This window comes from Siphateles boraxobius, unplaced genomic scaffold (genome assembly GCF_051911475.1).
Source record: "Siphateles boraxobius isolate OS27281-9 unplaced genomic scaffold, OSU_SipBor_1 7, whole genome shotgun sequence".
NCBI lineage: Eukaryota > Metazoa > Chordata > Actinopteri > Cypriniformes > Leuciscidae > Siphateles > Siphateles boraxobius.
The window spans coordinates 35,080,071-35,098,333 of record NW_027509197.1 but is presented as its reverse complement, the minus strand read 5'-3'; the positions used below and the strand labels follow the sequence as shown (position 1 = coordinate 35,098,333).

General features: G+C 42.8%; 1 protein-coding gene across 1 annotated transcript in view; it reads right to left on the bottom strand.

The window, feature by feature from the left end:
- The window catches only part of slc4a3 (solute carrier family 4 member 3), a 106,351-nt gene that overhangs the window by 52,655 nt on the left and 35,433 nt on the right, over positions 1-18,263 (bottom strand). The window contains exon 3 of the mRNA XM_077215686.1: positions 2,817-2,973. Within this exon, the coding sequence (XP_077071801.1) occupies positions 2,817-2,973 (157 nt within the window). The remainder of the gene's footprint in view (positions 1-2,816; positions 2,974-18,263) is intronic.

Below are 18,263 nucleotides of genomic sequence, written 5' to 3'. Positions count from 1 at the left end.
CCCGGTGGATTTCATGTTCTGCAGTGAGGTCCATCTCAGAAGGATGAATCCCCCGCGACCCACATCGGTTCCCATGTGGGATCTTTCCTTGGTCCTAGAGGCCCTGAAAGCTTTCCCCTTTGAACCAATAGACTCCGTGGACCTAAAGTACCTCTCGCTCAAAACCGTTTTTCTGACAGCTCTGTCATTAGTCAAACGTGTGGGGGATTTACACATACTATCTGTTAGCGCTGCGTGTCTTGAGTTCGGGCCAAATGAGGCTAAAGTCATCCTCAAACCAAGGCATGGCTATGTCAAACCAAGGCATGGCTAAAGTGTTGGGCACTCCCTTCAGAGCGCAGGTCATTTCTCTATCGGCTCTGCCAGCATCCGATATTGAGAGCGATGTTAATATCCTCTGCCCTGCCAGGGCGCTGAGGGCTTACATTACGCGCTCCGCCCCTTTCAGGCACTCTTGGCTCTTTGTCTCGTTTAGTGGGCGCACCAAGGGTCTCGCCATCTCAAAACAGAGCCTGTCCAGATGGATAGTGGAAGCTATCGCATCTGCTTATGTGTCTAAAGGTCTGCAAAGCCCCTTGGGCGCAGCCTCTGAGCCTGACTTTTATACGCTAAGCCACCCCCATTTTGCCGGCTGTGACGCGTAGAGCCCTCATTGGGCGTGACGTCATGCGGTAGGCTGCAGCAATTGCCTCGGGGCAGCCAATGAGCACGCAAGATAGCCTGCTCTAGGTCTGCTGGCTGCTGCACTGCGTTGATAATAAATGGAAAATTAAGGATCATTTTTGGCTTAAATATATCGAGAAAAGATGACTTTACCTGGTGCGTAAGCAACTTACGAAATAATCGTTCCCTCTTCTAGAGAGAACCAAGGTTACGTGTGTAACCGAGTACGATCTCCACAATGAGCTTCTTTATTACTGCAATGTTTTGAATGAACAGCGATGCATCTAGTGGGTTCTATGGAAGCTTGTTTCCGCCATAGAATAACAAATAAAAAAAGTAATTGAGACTTTTTTTCTCACAATTGCAAGTTTATATCACGCAATTTTGAGAAAAAAGTCAGAACTGCCAGTTTATATCTCATAATTCTGACTTTGTAACTCTCAATTCCGAGTTTATATCTTGCAATTCTGATTTTTATTTAACATTCTACGAATATTCGAAATTCAACTTGTAATTTGACATCCCTTACAGAGCGGTTAACGTGTGATTTGTCCTGTGTTCAGGGTTCTGGGCTCTGTTGTGAATGCACCACAGGCTAGTTTACACCTCCTACTACTGCCGCGCCGTGTAAAAGGAAATGTAGGCCCTGATTTATCAGGGTCTGGAGAGCGACTGGCACAGACGCAGCTCCATAGGAGGCCAGGGAGTGTGAGAGAGCCATTAAAAAGTCTTCTCTGTACTTCTGAACTGCCATGTTCTGTACACCTTCTGCAGAATTATGTATCTAAACATGGAATCTTCTAGCAGTCTGACACTTTCAGCAACAGCAGCAACAATAATGCACTAAAAACGGAAAAGTCTGTCCCTTGCGTTATTCGCGTACAGATGACAACGTTGTCAAAGCAGATCCCCGTTCAACACAGATCCGCAAAAACGACTAAAAATGCTGTATTCTGCTGCCAGGCCAGTAGTTTGTGATGTTACTTTGCAAATAAACACTTTGCGCCTATAGATTGAACACGTAACACGCATGCGCATGACGTCACTTTTTTCACAAATTCACGTTCTTGTAGTTTACAAGGATATGATAAAGGTATATTTTTCAAAACTTCCACTTTGAATCTGTTTTCAAAAGTTTGCATTCTCAGGCCCCCAAAATGCAGTTGTCATGTAAATAAACAGCCAAAAGGCACACAAAGTTGTTCTTTTTAGTTGAAAATGGTGTTGTGTAAACAGCCCCTAAAGTTTGAAAATATATATCTTTGACCTTATTCACACCTCGTATTAGCGAGAATCTCTGAGAATCCGGTCACATATGGTCAGCACTAAATGCAAAAAGGCAAAATGACTCTTAGAGAGTGATCTCTCATGTGACAGACAGGTTTTGTAGTGTGTGGTGTTTTTAGAAAATGTAATGTGAAAATGTATATCAGATCAATAAGAATTCAATCAAAACACTTTGAAGCCAATTTCCCTCAGAGTTTTAAACGTAAAAAATGTATTCATGAAAAATAACCATAATTTGAAAAAGGGACTTGAATAACAAAAGCAATTGTTTAATTTTCATTCAAGCATTTTCTAATTTTTTACGTTCAAGTTTTTCAACTATTATATATAATAGTTGAAAAACTTGAACGTAAAAAATGAGAAAATGCTTAAATGAAAATTATATATATATATGGCTTTATTTCAATTAACACGAACGGTTTGCCAAGGCAACATTTCTAATTGTCGTTTAAGCATTTTTTAAGCAAGTTTTTACGTTTAAGTTTTTCATCTAATATTTATATTTAATTCTATTTCAGGATTATTCCAATTAAAAAAATCCTTTTTAATAGTTTAAGTTCTAATTGTATACAAAAATAGATGTTTAATAGTTTTAATTGTTCTTAACAACACGGTTATGGTAATATTAAAATATGTTTATACACAACCGTGTAAATTTTTCACACTTTAAAAAAAAATCGTCTTTTATCAACAAGCATGAAACGACCTGATGTAGTCTATTAAATCAAATTCTTTCTCTGCAGACCACTACACTTGAGATCGGATCATCCTAGTCAGATTTCAAACCTTTGCTAAACAACATGGCTTGAAGATTATTTAAAATGGAGAGTACATATAATAATGCTTATACGTCAGACAGTACTTACACTCAAAGTCTTTCTCATTGTAGCTGCGGCCCATTTTGTCTGCGCCATTGATAGCAGACTCAGTAATGATGTCCCCGAACCTCTCCACAGACAAGGCCTTTTCCCATTCTTCATCTTCTTGTCCTGCTGTGGAGTCCTTCTCTTCTTCCGACAAAACCTGTAGATGAGATCATTTGAAACCACACAGTAAGTGCCAGACAGATGTTCCAGATGCTAAAATACATTTGAGGAAGTATGGGAAATAAACTTGAGGCCAAATGATTCCTTCTGGCATGCTCTGAAGAGTTTGAGCAGTTATGGCCAGATGTTTTATGTTCTCCGAGATTGAACCACAACCACACATCCATTAGCGCTCACCCAGAGCACCACAATTCTGGATGGGTTATCAGCCATGAAGAACAAGGCATCAGGGTGACTGAGAGGCATCCTTGGAGATTCTATGTGTTTTTTGTTTTTTTTTTGTAGGTGGTTTGTTGTTGTCTCACTAGTTGTGTCATCAGGTTCTGCGCTACTATTGGAAAAGGCATAATGCAGGACTGTGCCTCAAACCTTCTGACACTGTCAGAATTTCGTCTGAGGTCAAATTTGATCACAAAGGTCATTAATCAGCTGTCGCCGAACAAGTCAAACTATCTATGTCAGATTTTGGCCTAGGATCAGAAGATTTTTTTAGGATTCTCAAAACTTGTCTCAGACGGCAAAATTATGGCCAAATTCGCAGTGTGAACCCAGCTTAAACAGAAAAATCGGACCAGAATAGAAAGTATGTTCATCTTCATTAATCCAGCGGAGCAAACCAACCCGGTGACGTCAGAGGTTGTTATGGAAGTAAAATAATGGCAAATGTATTTTGAAACAAAAAAAATTTACTTTACCCCCTGCATATTTTGTTTGTGCGTGACATGATTTAGGCTGTGACATGACGCGGGCGATAATGCACTCGTGTGCAGGTTGCGGGAGAAAAAAACGATTTGCGGGACTCCCTCAAAATAGAAATATCTATTGTAAAATATTTATGATAGAAATATCATAAAAGCCTGCTTGCTTTTATGTTAAATGAACGTTTGTGAATGTTAATGCTTTAATAACAAATAAGTTTCTCCACTGAACTCCAACAGATTCCCCATCTACACTCATGATAATGAGTTAGGCCCAGTTTACATCTGGTATTAAGATGCATTTTGGTTGATTGGATCACAAGTGGACGACACTAAAGATTGTTGAATGGGACACTGGAAGGGCCAATCATATTTTAGCTGCCCATATGGCCCGCCCACAGTCCCACCTCCTATGGGAGGCATCTAACTTTTGACTCGTGAGAAGAAGGTTTTGAAGAGCGCAGGTGGGATAAAGCATGCTGACAGGCAACAAGGCTCGCAGATCAGTCAGAGTAAATGTCACGGTGTCAGCGTGAAGTCGACAGCAGCCCCGCAGCGCCCCCATTAACAAACACAACTGCATTCAACAGCACCTCTGTCATGTCCAACAAGCACCAAGATTCAGAACGGCCAACTGAACTCGGCAAGCACAAAAGCCAACAAATCATTTACTCTGAAGCATTAAAACAAACATGAATCTTTTACAATAGACATATTTTCTTTAATTCTTCAGGAAAATAGGCACGGGCAAATGGCTGGCCTCTGCATAATTAATCAAGCAGATCGGGCAAATTCGGCAAAACTGAAATGAGATGAACGAATGAGGCACTAATTAAGGAAACAAAGTCTTCTTTGTTGTCTGTGACTCTCAGCTTTGCGTAAATTAATGAGGACAATATTTCATTAAGCTCTCTGTGTCTGCATGCTGTGTGCCACTCTTTTATCATTGCTGAAGTGGTGACTTTAATGAAGACCTGTGAAGTCAAATGATTAATGGCTGGCTCTGATAGAACAGGAGACTTGGAAATGAGCCAGTTTGAGACACTGGAAAAGTCCATTCTGCTGTATGACACGATTTCTACTCTCTCATGATGCTTTTCCAACCTACTAAAGGGGTATTTTACTGCTGGCAAAATGGGCTTTCAACAAAATTTGGCTGCCTATACGTTAGAAATGTAAAAAAATATATATAAAAAATTTAAATTGGTGCTACCTGACTAGAGAAAACAGAAAAAAGGCTGCCGTCTTCCATTTTGCCAAATAGGTAGGAAAACATCAGCACCCATAATGCACTGGGCATGTTGCTGTCCAAAGCCACTCCCACCAGTCTGCTACTAGGCTTGTTTTTATTAGGGCTGCGTCCCAATTCGCCTACTTATACTACGACCTAAAAGTATGTACTCTTTTTGTGAAGAAAAAGTACATACTTTTGAGTGTATAGCAAAAGAGTAGGCAAGCTTCGGGACATACTACTTCGTCATTTTTAATGGACAGCTCTGTCGCGTGCGTCCAGCCACCGTAAACTGCCCTGTCAATCATCTTGTCACAGTTAAAATCCTCCATTTAATCTTATTTAATTTCCTACCGTTTCGGAGAGAAATGTTGTGGCACCTTGGTCTGCAGCCGTGGGTCATTAATGCGGTGACTCACCTCATGTGTTTGCAATTTGAATGTAATGATGCATTTAAAAGTTAATGGCTAAACGTATCTTTACAAAAGTTCACAATGCTGCTGCAGATGCAATATAATGTAGACAACATTGAATAAATAATTTTTCGTCATGTTAGATACTGATAATTACCCACTTAAACCCCTTTATCTAAACCTTTCTACATAACCACCGGACTCGCGCGTCCTCCATGTCTGTAGTTTTTTAACACTTTTCACTTGTGTTTGTAGTTCTAATCGAATCCTCGTCCAACGCGCGATGGGTTGTGGGCAATATCAGCCGTTAGAGTGCGCATCGATCTGCACTTCGGATTCTGACCGGAAAAAGTAGACCATCCGGGTATCTTTGGAACACTCATTTCAACATACTACGATTTGGGACGTACTAATTCTAATTTCGAATACTATTTAGGACGGATAGTATGCGAATTGGGACGCAGCATCGGTGTTCAAGCACAAAGTGCTGAAAACCTTTTGGAATTGCTATTTGAAAATAAAATTCCCCTAAAACGCATCATGCAGCCCAAACCGTAAGGCCTAGAGACTTGAAACTCAGTCAGATGGTAGGCCACACTTTTGGGGAGAACCTATCAGAGTATGATCCCGATTGGCCCATAGGTGGCGCTACAGCAACCAAAAGTACTAAATTTCTCATAACTCATCGACCGTTGGTCCTAGCCTCAAGCTTTTTACACCACTTTGATCCTTAGCTCAAGACGGACCAAATGTATATCTCCAATTTCGATTTAGGGTTAGGGGTAAACCTATTGTAATTGCTATTTGAAAAAAAAAATCCCCTAAAACGCATCGCAATAAAATTACTTTTTTTCCTGACTTTTTTTCTCAGAATTGCGAGTTTATGTAACAAATCGGAACTGTTTGAAATTTGTCTTCCTATCCCTATTTGTTTTGACTCCCTTTCTGGGGTTTCATCCCAAACCTCACGTAATTCACGTCATTATTGTATTACAGTAATGTTTTACTATAAAGAATATACTACTGTATATTGTTTTTTTTTTATTTTAAAGGGGTCATATAATAGTACATGCACTTTTTCAAGTTGATTGTACTGAAATGTGTGTTGGCAGTGCCTGTACACAACCATCATATAATGATAAAAATCTATCCAGTGCTTTTGTTTTAATCTCCTTATATGTTTTCCCCTGCCTCAAATTGAGCCGTTCGATTTTGTGACGTCACTAAATCGGACGCCCCTCCCACGATTGTTGATTAACAGCAGCGTTTCAACAGATCCCTGCCCTGAGCGAGCTGTCAATCATCATAGTCCGTCATTGTTGATACGCTGGAGCAGAATGGCGTCTAAGCGATTGTGGTGTTCTGTTCTTGGGTGTAATAACGAACACAGCAGTAATTTTGATGTTCCTAAATCCGAACCACTGAAGACACAGTGGCTGAGTTTTGTTTTCGAAGGGAATATTCCCCACGAGCAACGTCAATGCTTTCATGTTTGCGTGATTCACAAATCTTTTCTCACCAGACTGCTTTATTAACGAAGGAAGTAACTTATAAAGCTGATTTTGATAAGAAGCTGTTCCTGAAAAAAGAATCGGTACCAACTATTCATGTCTCCATGCTGAACCTCCAGAAAAAGTAAGTGTAAAATTGTATTAACCTTTATATTAATCTTTGCAAATCGCTTCACGATGAATGCGGCTAAGGTTTACACTCAGGGTACATACATACGGCATGTTTTCTATGTACGACGTTCTCAATATAATTCATTATCCCACGTTTATAATGAACAACGCGTTATGGTTATTGTGTTATTACAAACTGAGTACGTATAACTTATATCAGTAAACACATAGCGTTCGTACATCTCACTAAGTTACTCTACCCTGCCAGTACACAAAGGTAGATCAAAGTGACAATATAATAACCAACCATTCAGAAACGTCATGTTCGAGCCTTAATTGCCAAACTTCTTCGGGCCGTCATCTTGTTCCGACTCCGGTTCAAACTGATACGGTTGCACAGATGTGTCCTCCTCAGAGACTCCCGCTGCCATTTTTTTCCTATACCTCAACTGTTGTCAAGGAAACACTCCACGTGCGGTGTGGTCATAACGCTGTTATGAACGCCCGCAGAACAGAGGGGTGGAGGGAGCGAAGTTCATAATCATTTAAAGGCATATGCACTGAAATGGCGTGCTGAAAAGAAGTGTTTTCTTACAATACTAACGAAAATTTTTAATTAAAGTATATTACAAACTTTTCATTTAGACCCTAAGGAATCAAATTAACTTGTATGAAAATGGCATTACTGTATATGACCCCTTTAAAGGGGTGGTAAAACGCATTTTTTCAAAGGCTTGATTCTGTTTGTGGGGTGCACTGTAACATGTGTTCATGCTTCGTTTTTAAAATATTTCATTATTTTTCATATATATTTTACCTTTATTATATACACTGCTCTGCCCCTCCTTGTAAAAACGGTCTGATGGTTTCCTGGTTCTATGAAGCCAGTCCCTCAAAACTACCAATGATTACCAATGACCACATTGGTTAGCTGGCCCAGTGTGTTGTGATTCGCTAACCGCCTAGTGCACGTTCTCCGGAAACGTCACGCCCCGTACCTTAACCGGTAGCCTAGTTTGTGCAGTGTAATAGACCGGTGACACACTGGCTGCGTGGCGTGAGCGTGGCGTTTCTGTTGCGTGTCAGCTGCGTGGCGGCTGCGTCGCGTTTTCTGTGTCTTTGCACACCAGAAACGTTTCTGACACGGCGCTGCTGACACGGATCACCCTTGTTCGACATATGGGAGAGAGTTGTGGAAGCCCTATATAGCCTACTTCATGTTAAGCATAAATATAAAGCCTACTGATAACTGTCAGCAGTATTGGCAGCAAAATAGACTACAGAATATTTCATTCTGTATTGACAGGTTCAATATTTGAAAATTTATATTTATTTATTTTTAAATTAAATTTATATCTGAATTTATGTCAAAACCTAGACTTTCAACCATCAAAATGTAATTAATTAGTATTCGTGTACAAAATAACATATAACATCTTTTCCTATTCTATTTTGCCTGGAAACGCTTCCAACACGCTTGCGTGTCGCGTGAAAAATAGACGTCGGTTCTATTTCTAGCATGCACGTTATTGCACGCTGTTATTTAATTGTACTAATTATTATAGAATTACAAAAAAATAAGCTGCATAAACAAGAATTTCATATAATCGTTCTAACAAATACTACAGTCCTCAAACGGATTTTTTTTTTGAGTAAAGACTGAAAACCATTCTATAGTGATCGTTTCTGACTGTATGCCACCATTACTTTTGTTTTTATAGAACGATTGATGACAAATATCTGTCGCCAGAACTATTAACCCAAAACAAACACTAAACATCGGCTGCCAAATCAAACACAGAAACATGTTTAGCATGCCTGTAGATAAACAAGCGATAAACAATACATAAAAGCTCTAATCAAAGAATAATTTACACTAATTCCAAGTTTGCTGTTGAGATTTAAAAAGTATGAATGAGCATTTAACAAACCAGCAGAGCCAAACAGCTTTGTCATTTGTTTACTTCCTTGCTACAACATACAATTAACAATACGCACTATGACAGGAAAACACATCACGAAAAACAAATCGTACTTACAGGTTGTGGCCCGTAAACAAAAGCTTCTGTTTTTGAAGTTGGAACTGCTCCATCTTTCAGGACAAGCCGTTGTGTGAATCCTGCATTGAGCTTGCGAAGATTGTGAAAGCTTTCCTCCGTAACATGTGCAGCACAGAGAGCGAGATTTGGGTCATAATTATGAGGGACCGAGTTAAAAATAAATTTTAACCATTGATCCCTAACTCCCTTGTCCATAAGAAGGCTTAACAGAGTGGACCTGAAACCGGGATGAAAATAACAGCAGCGTTTCGACGGCATTGCGACAACTCATCTCCAAAACTGCAATATAAAATGGCCTCGCCCCGCTTATTAAAGGGTAACTAAACCCTAAACCAACTTTTTTTAGTTAATGATCTGTAAGAATGGGGCTTTATTAGTACTGTTCATTGATTCGAGTAACTTTTTTGACATTTGTGTATAAAGTGTTTTAATTCTACAATATATGGTGTAAAAACGTCTGAGTGCTGTCCTCTTCAGGTTGAACGGTGGCTACTGCAGTTGAATTTTCCTATTGGATGTTTGCGGTGGTTCGTGACGCAGCGGTTGTTGGTGACGTAGGCAAGTTCCATACAGACAGATGCACACCCCCCTCCGCTGGGCTCTGCCCACTTTTCCAGCATTTTTCAAATATTGCCGGTGGGTGAGGTCAGGCCTTGACCAGGGGTTTAGTTACCCTTTAAGTATTCTCGGAGGAGGGGTTTATGTAAATAATGGTATATGCTGACATCAGCAACTCCCGAGGAATGTCTTATAGTCCAAAACCGGCCGTTTGCTGTAGTCCTTAGAAATAGAGTTTTTTAAATCAAATATCTCCCTTTGCTTTGAACTTTGAGCGCTGTAACTTTGCAGATGTTGTTTATGCTCAAACAGAAACATTTCACACTAGCTAAAGTTAGAAAAGTGAAATTGTGTTTTACCACCCCTTTAATGTAATGTAGTGACTGTGATTTACATAATTCACCTTTGTTGTTAAGTGTAGTTCCCTTTCAAGGGAACTCGAGCTGCGTCAAGCTGTGGGAACGCCTCTGCGTGTGTGCGTCATGAAGCACGTATGGAATCAGTCCAATGGAGAGCCGGAACGTCATAGGCGGGTGACGTCATCGACCAGGAAACTATAAAGCACCCCCAGAACACAAGCGCGACAGCTTCTTTGCCTTCAGTAAGCGCTATATGTGGATCTGTCTCAAGTGTTTTTGTCTGTCACTAAGCAGGAGTTTCACTATTTCAAAAAACTATATATATATATATATATATATATATATATATATTATATTGAGAGACAATGGCGAGCGAACAACAATTTAAGAAGTGTGTTCCTCCCTGCTCGCGCTATTTAATGAGCGGGGATACACACAGCTTATGTGTTTTTTGTTTGGGAGTGCAGCATGCCCAGTCAGCTCTCGAGGGGGCTGATTGTGAGCATTGCGAGCGTTTGCCTCTTAGAACACTACGCTCCCGCCGATCACTCTTTGAGGAGAGTGGTTCGGTTCGTGATCCCCGCGGATCGGGTCCCGCTTATGCCGAGGCTGAGCGGCGACGTCATTCGTGGGGATCGCAGATGGATCTAACAGCGGGGCTTGAGACGGGCTCTGCCCTATCTCAGCCCTTACCTGTTAGATCCAGTGCCTCAGTCTCGGGTTCGGAAGCACGCTCTGCGGTTTCTTCCCCCCGAACTGAGGCCCCAGTACTGCAACTATCCAGTTCTGAGGATCTGGATGTTGTTAGTCTGGATGCGGGAGATGTCGATGATTCGCCATCTCGCTCTCCCGAAAGTGAGGAGCTTATGGAGGTGATCACTCGTGCTGTTTCTAAATTAAGCATCGAGTGGCCAGCTGTTAGGCAGGAGTCTAGAGAAAAATCTAAATTAGATGAAAGATTTTTGCCTTCCCGTTCTCAACCTCCACGCCAGTGCTTTCCCTTCTTCCCTGATCTCCACACAGAGGTTTCGAGATCGTGGAAAAAGCCGGTCTCTTATCGTGTTTTTAGCCCTCAAACTTCCACTTATTCAAACATGCCCAAAGCAGAAGAGGCGCTTGCTAGTCATCTTTCTGCTGAAGCTGCATCTTCTTTTAAAGCACCACCTTTACCCTCTAAGCCTCTTAGAAGTACGTCAGCTTTAGTGGGTAAGGCGTATTCGGCGGCCGGTCAACCCTCGGCGTGCCTGCACACGATGTCCATCTTGCAGGCATACCAGGCGGACTTATTAAAGGATGTGAGTGACACTCAAGAGGTCAGCACTAACGTAGTTCGCGAACTGCGTCAGGCTGCAGATTTATCTCTGTGCGCCACCAAGGAGTCGGCCAAGCTAATGGGCCGTACTATGGCAGCCCTGGTGGCTGCAGAGAGGCATCTATGGTTAAATCTCTCTGGTATGAAAGAAAAAGACAAAGCTTTTCTTTTGGACGCTCCGCTCTCTCCTCATGGTCTTTTTGGTGATTCTGTAAATACTGTCATAGATAGATTTCAGGAAGAGAAGAAACAGTCGGCAGCGTTTCAGAAATGTATGCCTCTTAAAATTCATGTCCCCGGTACTGCTGGGCGGGAGCAGTCCAGGCCGTCAGTCAGCTCCTCACATAGGGCGCAACAGAAGCAGAGTGTCGCGTCTCGCCCTCCCCCTTCCAAACAGTGGGACCAGACGCGGCACTCTCAGCCGAAGTCTTCTGGCAAAACTGATCTGAGGACAGTTATTATGCCTAAGAAGGCTTCGGCAAAGAGGAAGATGCTGAGGGTGGTCCCTGCCGTGGGAGAGAGGTGTTCACCGCATTACACGGTGCCCGCTCTTCTTCGGTGCCCTCAGGGGCCCGTTCTGCCATCCCCGCCTTCATGCCGGGGCATAGACGGTCCCAGCGAGCGCTTTCCCGAGGGACGCTCGCCCCCTCTGAGGAGGGTCTCAGAGCAGTTAAGCCAGTCGTTCCCTGCCGGTGCGCCGTTACAGGGCGCTGTGTTTGCTGCTCAAGTTACACCAGAGGCCATTCTCGAGAGACTGGTACCCTTAGTAGTATTTCTGGCAGAGTGGAAAAGCCTTCCAAAAATATCTCAGTGGGTTCTGCACACAGTAAAAAAGGGTTATACTATCCAATTCAGGTGTCGTCCACCAAAATTCAGAGGGGTTCTGCCCACAGTGGTGGGCCCCGAGCAGGCTCTGGTAATGGAACAAGAGGTGAAAGCGCTCCTTCAAAAGGGGGCTATAGAACAGATTCCTCCTCCCAGGTTGGAGTCAGGTTTTTACAGCCGATATTTCATCGTTCCAAAGAAGGATGGGGGGTTTCGTCCAATTTTAGATCTGCGCCTGTTGAATCGCTCGGTAGGGAAGCTAAAATTCAAGATGCTCACTATCAAGCAGATCGTGTCACAAATCAGATCCGAGGACTGGTTTGTCACGATAGATCTGAAGAATGCGTACTTCCATTTTTCCATCCTTCCACAACACAGTAAGTTCCTGAGGTTCGCCTTCGGGGGCGAGGCGTACCAGTACAAGGTTCTTCCATTTGGCCTAGCTTTATCTCCCCGCACTTTCACGAAATGCATGGATGCAGCTTTAGCGCCCCTGAGGTTTCAGGGCATTCGTATCCTCAATTACATCGACGATTGGTTGATTTTAGCTCAGACAGAGTAGATGGCGGTTCAGCATCGAGATGTTTTTCTCGCTCATATGAGAAAGTTGGGGTTGAGGCTGAACGCAAAGAAAAGTGTATTATCTCCTTCTCAGAAGACCAATTTTCTGGGTGTCGTTTGGGATTCGATCTCTCGACTTTCTCCGACCCGCATCGCTTCGATTCTTCCAGCTATGAAACAAGTAAAGCTAGGCCAGCTACTCACTGTAAAACAGTTTCAGAGACTGTTGGGTCTGATGGCAACAGCGTCCAACGTTATACCTTGCGGCCTGTTGTACATGAGTCCACTGCAGTGGTGGCTCCGGACCAAGGGATTCTCCCCGAGGGGAAATCCCCTCCGCACGATCAAAGTCACGTGGCGCTGCCTTCGTGCTCTGGTCATGTGGAAAGAAACCTGGTTCCTATCCAAAGGGCCTGTGTTGGGGGCTCTTTGTCGTCGCGTAACGCTAACGACGGATGCTTCCCTCACAGGGTTGGGGGCGGTCATGAGTGGTCGTCCAGCCCAAGGTCTGTGGCAGGACCATCATCTATCATGGCATATAAATTGTCTAGAGATGTTGGCGGTGTTCCAAGCTTTGAAACACTTCCTAGCAGACCTCAGAGGTCATCATGTGTTAGTTCAGTCAGACAACATGTCGGTGGTCTCGTATATAAATCATCAGGGGGGCCTGCGGTCGCTTTCACTTTACAAGTTGGCCCGTCAGATCCTCCTGTGGTCCCAGGGGAAGTTACGGTCTCTGAGAGCTATGTATCTTCCTGGTTATTTGAATGTGGTAGCAGACTCCGTGTCGAGGCAGGGGCCGAGGCCGGGGGAATGGAGGCTCCACCCCGAGGTGGTGGAGCTCCTTTGGTTGAGTTTCGGTCGCGCCGAGGTGGACCTATTCGCTTCCAAGGAGACAACGCACTGTCATCTGTGGTTCTCCATCAGTCAGCCAGCCCCTCTGGGGCTGGACGCTCTGGTACAGCCGTGGCCGAGGTCACGTCTGTATACTTTTCCCTCGGTTGCTCTGCTACCAGGAGTTCTGGAGAGGGTTCGCCGGGACGGGATCAGCCTACTTCTAGTAGCCCCGTTCTGGCCGGCCCGAGTGTGGTTCGCGGACCTAATATCTCTTCTGGACGGCTCTCCCTTGGAGATTCCGATCAGGAGGGATCTACTCTCTCAGGAGGGCGGTACGATATTTCACCCCCGCCCAGAGTTGTGGAAACTGTGGGCTTGGCCTCTGAGGGGGCCCAGCTCATAGAATCTGGTCTCTCAACTGAGGTTGTTGAGACCATCCTTCACTCCAGAGCTCCGTCCACGAGGAAGTTATATGCCCTGAAGTGGAAACTTTTCACTTCTTGGTGTGCAGAACACCGGCAGGACCCAGTTAACGGCCCAGTGGGTGCAGTGCTGGAGTTTCTGCAGGAGCGTTTCTCTGCAGGGTTATCCCCCTCCACACTAAAGGTGTATGTGGCGGCACTAGCTGCTTTCCATGTCCCTTTCAGTGGAGTTTCTCTTGGGAGACACCCACTTATAACTCGCTTCCTTCGTGGCACTTTGAGGCTGAGGCCTGCAGTTCGTACGAGGGTGCCGACTTGGGATTTGGCCATTGTACTAGAGGGCCTTTCTTTGGCCCCCTTTGAACCTATTGGGGAAGTTTCTGAGAAATTTCTCACTTACAAAACTATTTTTCTGCTTGCAATCTCCTCACTTAAGAGAATCGGAGATTTGCAGGCCCTGTCGGTTGCACCCTTGTGCCTGGAGTTTTCGCCTGGTATGGTTAAGGCTTTTCTATACCCTAGACCAGGTTATGTCCCTAAGGTCCCTATTAATGCTGTTAGACCTACAGCGTTGCAGGCTTTCTATCCTCCTCCTTTTGTGTCATCAGATCAGGAGAAACTTAACCTTCTCTGCCCGGTTAGGGCGTTAGACGCTTACGTCCACAGAGCTGCCCTGTGGAGGAAATCAGAACAGTTATTTGTGTGCTTTGGACCACCCAGGAAAGGGTGTCCCGCGTCTAAACAGAGAATGAGCAAGTGGGTGGTTGAGGCCATCTCACTTGCTTATGAGTCGGCTGGTCAGCCTTCACCTTTGGCTGTACGAGCCCACTCTACTAGGAGTATGGCTGCTTCTAAAGCATTGTTGTCAGGAGTATCGCTAAGTGATGTTTGTGATGCGGCTGGGTGGTCCTCACCGCATACATTTGTTAAGTTCTATGAATTGGACTTAAGTTCCACTCCTGGGGCGCAGGTGCTCTCGTCCTCTGTGCGCTAGTTCCCACATGACGGTCATTTGCTCCTAAGGCGACGTGGGTATTGGCGTTCCCACAGCTTGACGCAGCTCGAGTTCCCTTGAAAGGGAACGTCTCGGTTACGTATGTAACCCTAGTTCCCTGATAGGGAACGAGACGCTGCGTCGTTTTGCCATACTCCCAGCATGCCCGTTAGCGCTTCCTTCAGGCCTATCAGAAGCTGTCGCGCTTGTGTTTTGGGGGTGCTTTATAGTTTCCTGGTCGATGACGTCACCCGCCTATGACGTTCCGTCTCTCCATTGGACTGATTCCATACGTGCTTCATGACGCACACACGCAGAGGCATTCCCACAGCTTGACGCAGCGTCTCGTTCCCTATCAGGGAACTAGGGTTACATACGTAACCGAGACGTTCTATACATTGTTGGTTACTGTTCAGGGATCGTGGTCCCTTTAAAAGTTCTGTATGCGTGATGACGTGAGACGCTTGTCAGCGCCATTTGGTTTCATTGTTTTGCCTACAAAAATAAATGACACGCATTTGTGTGCTCAATGTGAGAAGTTATCTCTCTTGCAATTTCCACAGTAATACTGTTTTACTACAATAAATATACTATATTATTTATAAGCTCAAAAGACATGAGGATACATTACGAGAATTTGGAGTAATTTGTAAATATGTCCCAATGCAAATGCTCTTAAAACAGGCAAATAGGCTAGGTTGAAATTGGGGGGAAATCTGGTCATGTTTCCATGAACAGCAATGAATTATTATCTCTTTTCTCTACCTCTCTGTTCAGTCACCTCTCCCTCACTCATTTGGTTTCTCTTCTGTAATTGCCCCTTCTTAATTTCCATAATGTATCAAAAGAACAAAACAAACAAACAACAGCAGGGTTTTTAGAATAGTACTTTTTGAACAGCATGTCCCACTGTTTCTCTACTCAATGTAAAACAAAGGACCCAAACATGAAACATTTGCTCTTGCAATTCTCTGATTGTGCAGATGTTAATGGCTTGAGCGAGACTGAGTGCATGCGCTCCCAATAAAGGTTACGGGTTATTTCAACTGCAAGGTGAACAGAATGACAATGGGAATTCAGTAAGGACTGGCAGATGTGTTTGCTTGCTGTTAGCAAGTGCCCTGGGTTAACGGTAGATAGAGTTACATACGTCATAGGTGGCTGATAGGTGGCTGATACTAAGGGCTTCGCATGATACCAACATTTCCGCAGTTGATTCCAATGCAGTGAAATTTCAGGATTCTGTTCATTATATGTATATGTATATATATAGATAGATAGATAGATAGATAGATAGATAGATAGATAGATGGATAGATAGATAGATAGATAGATAGATAGATAGATAGATAGATAGATAGATAGATAGATAGATAGATAGATAGATAGATAGATAGATAGATAGATAGATAAAATAAAGAAAAAAGTAAATGAATGGTGTGTATTTTCCTGTCCAACTTTTTAGAGGCAGCGTTCCTGTTGCATCTTGTGAATTTGAGTTAAGGACTTAAAAACCTGTGTGAGTTGCAAAAATGAGAAGAAACGTCCTTCTATTAAGTTGTCTCAATAGAATTGCCGCGGGCTGTGGAAAAAAATAATAAACATACGACGTTAGCACTGAAGTATGATACACAAACAAATTAGTTTAGTCAGTTATTTTTGGTGATTCAAACTATGGCTTGATTCAAAAACAAATGACTCTTAAGGAACAGGTTCTATTTCCGTGAATCAAACACAGTGTGTCCGGCGCAGTCTGATTCCCAAACAAATGACTCTAATGAACCGGTTCTCTGTAGCGAATCAAAAATATATCGTGTGACTAGTCTAGTTCAATGCACAAAAAAATTACTTTTAGAAACTGGTTCTTTTAAGTGAATTGAAAACATACAGTTTGGCCAGTGTACATTTGACATCGAAATGAATAATGACTCTAATGAAACGATTATTTTAATGAAAAGTTCCCCCATGAGCTCACAGAAATAACAAGCCACAACAATCCAACTATCCAATCAATTCTCCATGGAAAAAATCAAGTCCCACCCAACATTTGTTTGTTGTTTGAGAAGCCATTTCACTTTTTAAAAAATAATTGTTATAGTAATTTGGTCAGTTTGTTAAACATTAAGTAGGCTAAGTGATAATGTACATCCAGCCGGTTGTTTTCACAGAATAAACCCTGCCAGGGTGATCAGGACACCGACACGAAACTTATTAGGCTACAAGTAAGTAAATAATTAGACATAAAATATTGACTTCAGTTGAAATATTTTATTAGGTCTTTAAACGCTAAGCAGTTGCTAGCAAGCAATAAATTCTAAACTAGACAGACATTCAAGGGATACGGACATATGGTACAGTCATTCCATTTATTGGGCTAAAGGCCTACGGCATTTCACCACATAAATAATTATGGGGATAAGAGATATTGATTTGAGATTAAACCGTTTTAAAATATTACCTGTTTGTTATCTTATAATCCAGTACAGAGTACAAAACAAACGTCACAATGATCCCTTTGTTACCAGTTTTTACGATTTGTTATCTGGGAATAACATACCACTGGATGGCTCGATTGACCAATCAGAATCAAGTATTCCACAGAGCTGTGTAATAAGTATTAAAGAACACACCTTGAGGCCCAATCACTCTTCAAAAAGCAAGCACACAAATATGCAATCAGTCCTCAGGCATCAAATTGAGTCTATATTAAGTACTTCTGACACTGCAGAAAATGTGGTTTCATTAAATTTTTTACTTTAGTATCAACTTGAAAGATACCCAATGCTATTTAATGCATGAAATGTGTGCCTCAGCTGAGAGAGAGTGAACTGCATCTTCTCTAGGCCAGCTAGTGAGAGCTGTGGGAGTAAACCTCACTCCCGTCTTAAAGAGGCGCACTAGTGACTGACACTAGATGTTACGGTCTCTAGCGTCCTTGTTAGTGTGCCTGCCACTCATGCTGGAAATGCCGGTTTGATTCCCGTTCGGAGCGGTGCGAGTAGAACCAATGGGGTTACACTTATTCTTTGTCTGGAGGCTGTTCAAGGAGCTATTCTGGTGCTCGAAGTGCCGTCTAAAGCTGCAGGTAAGCCTGCTAAGTCTGGCCTGGGTATCAGGTGACTGTGGAGGCCCACCTGAGCCCTTTGAGTAAGCACAGGATACTCATTCATTCTCACAGTTCCACTATTTCCCAAAAGTGCTAACCTTTTCAGGCAGCCAAGAACAGAGAGACAATTCTCTCTGACAAAAAAGTATTTGAGTATTTTTTTAATTTGTATAATAATTTTATATTTTATTATTTTAAAATATATACATATTTAAATATAAATTTTAAAAGTAAAAAATTATTAAAATATATATATCTGATATTTTCAT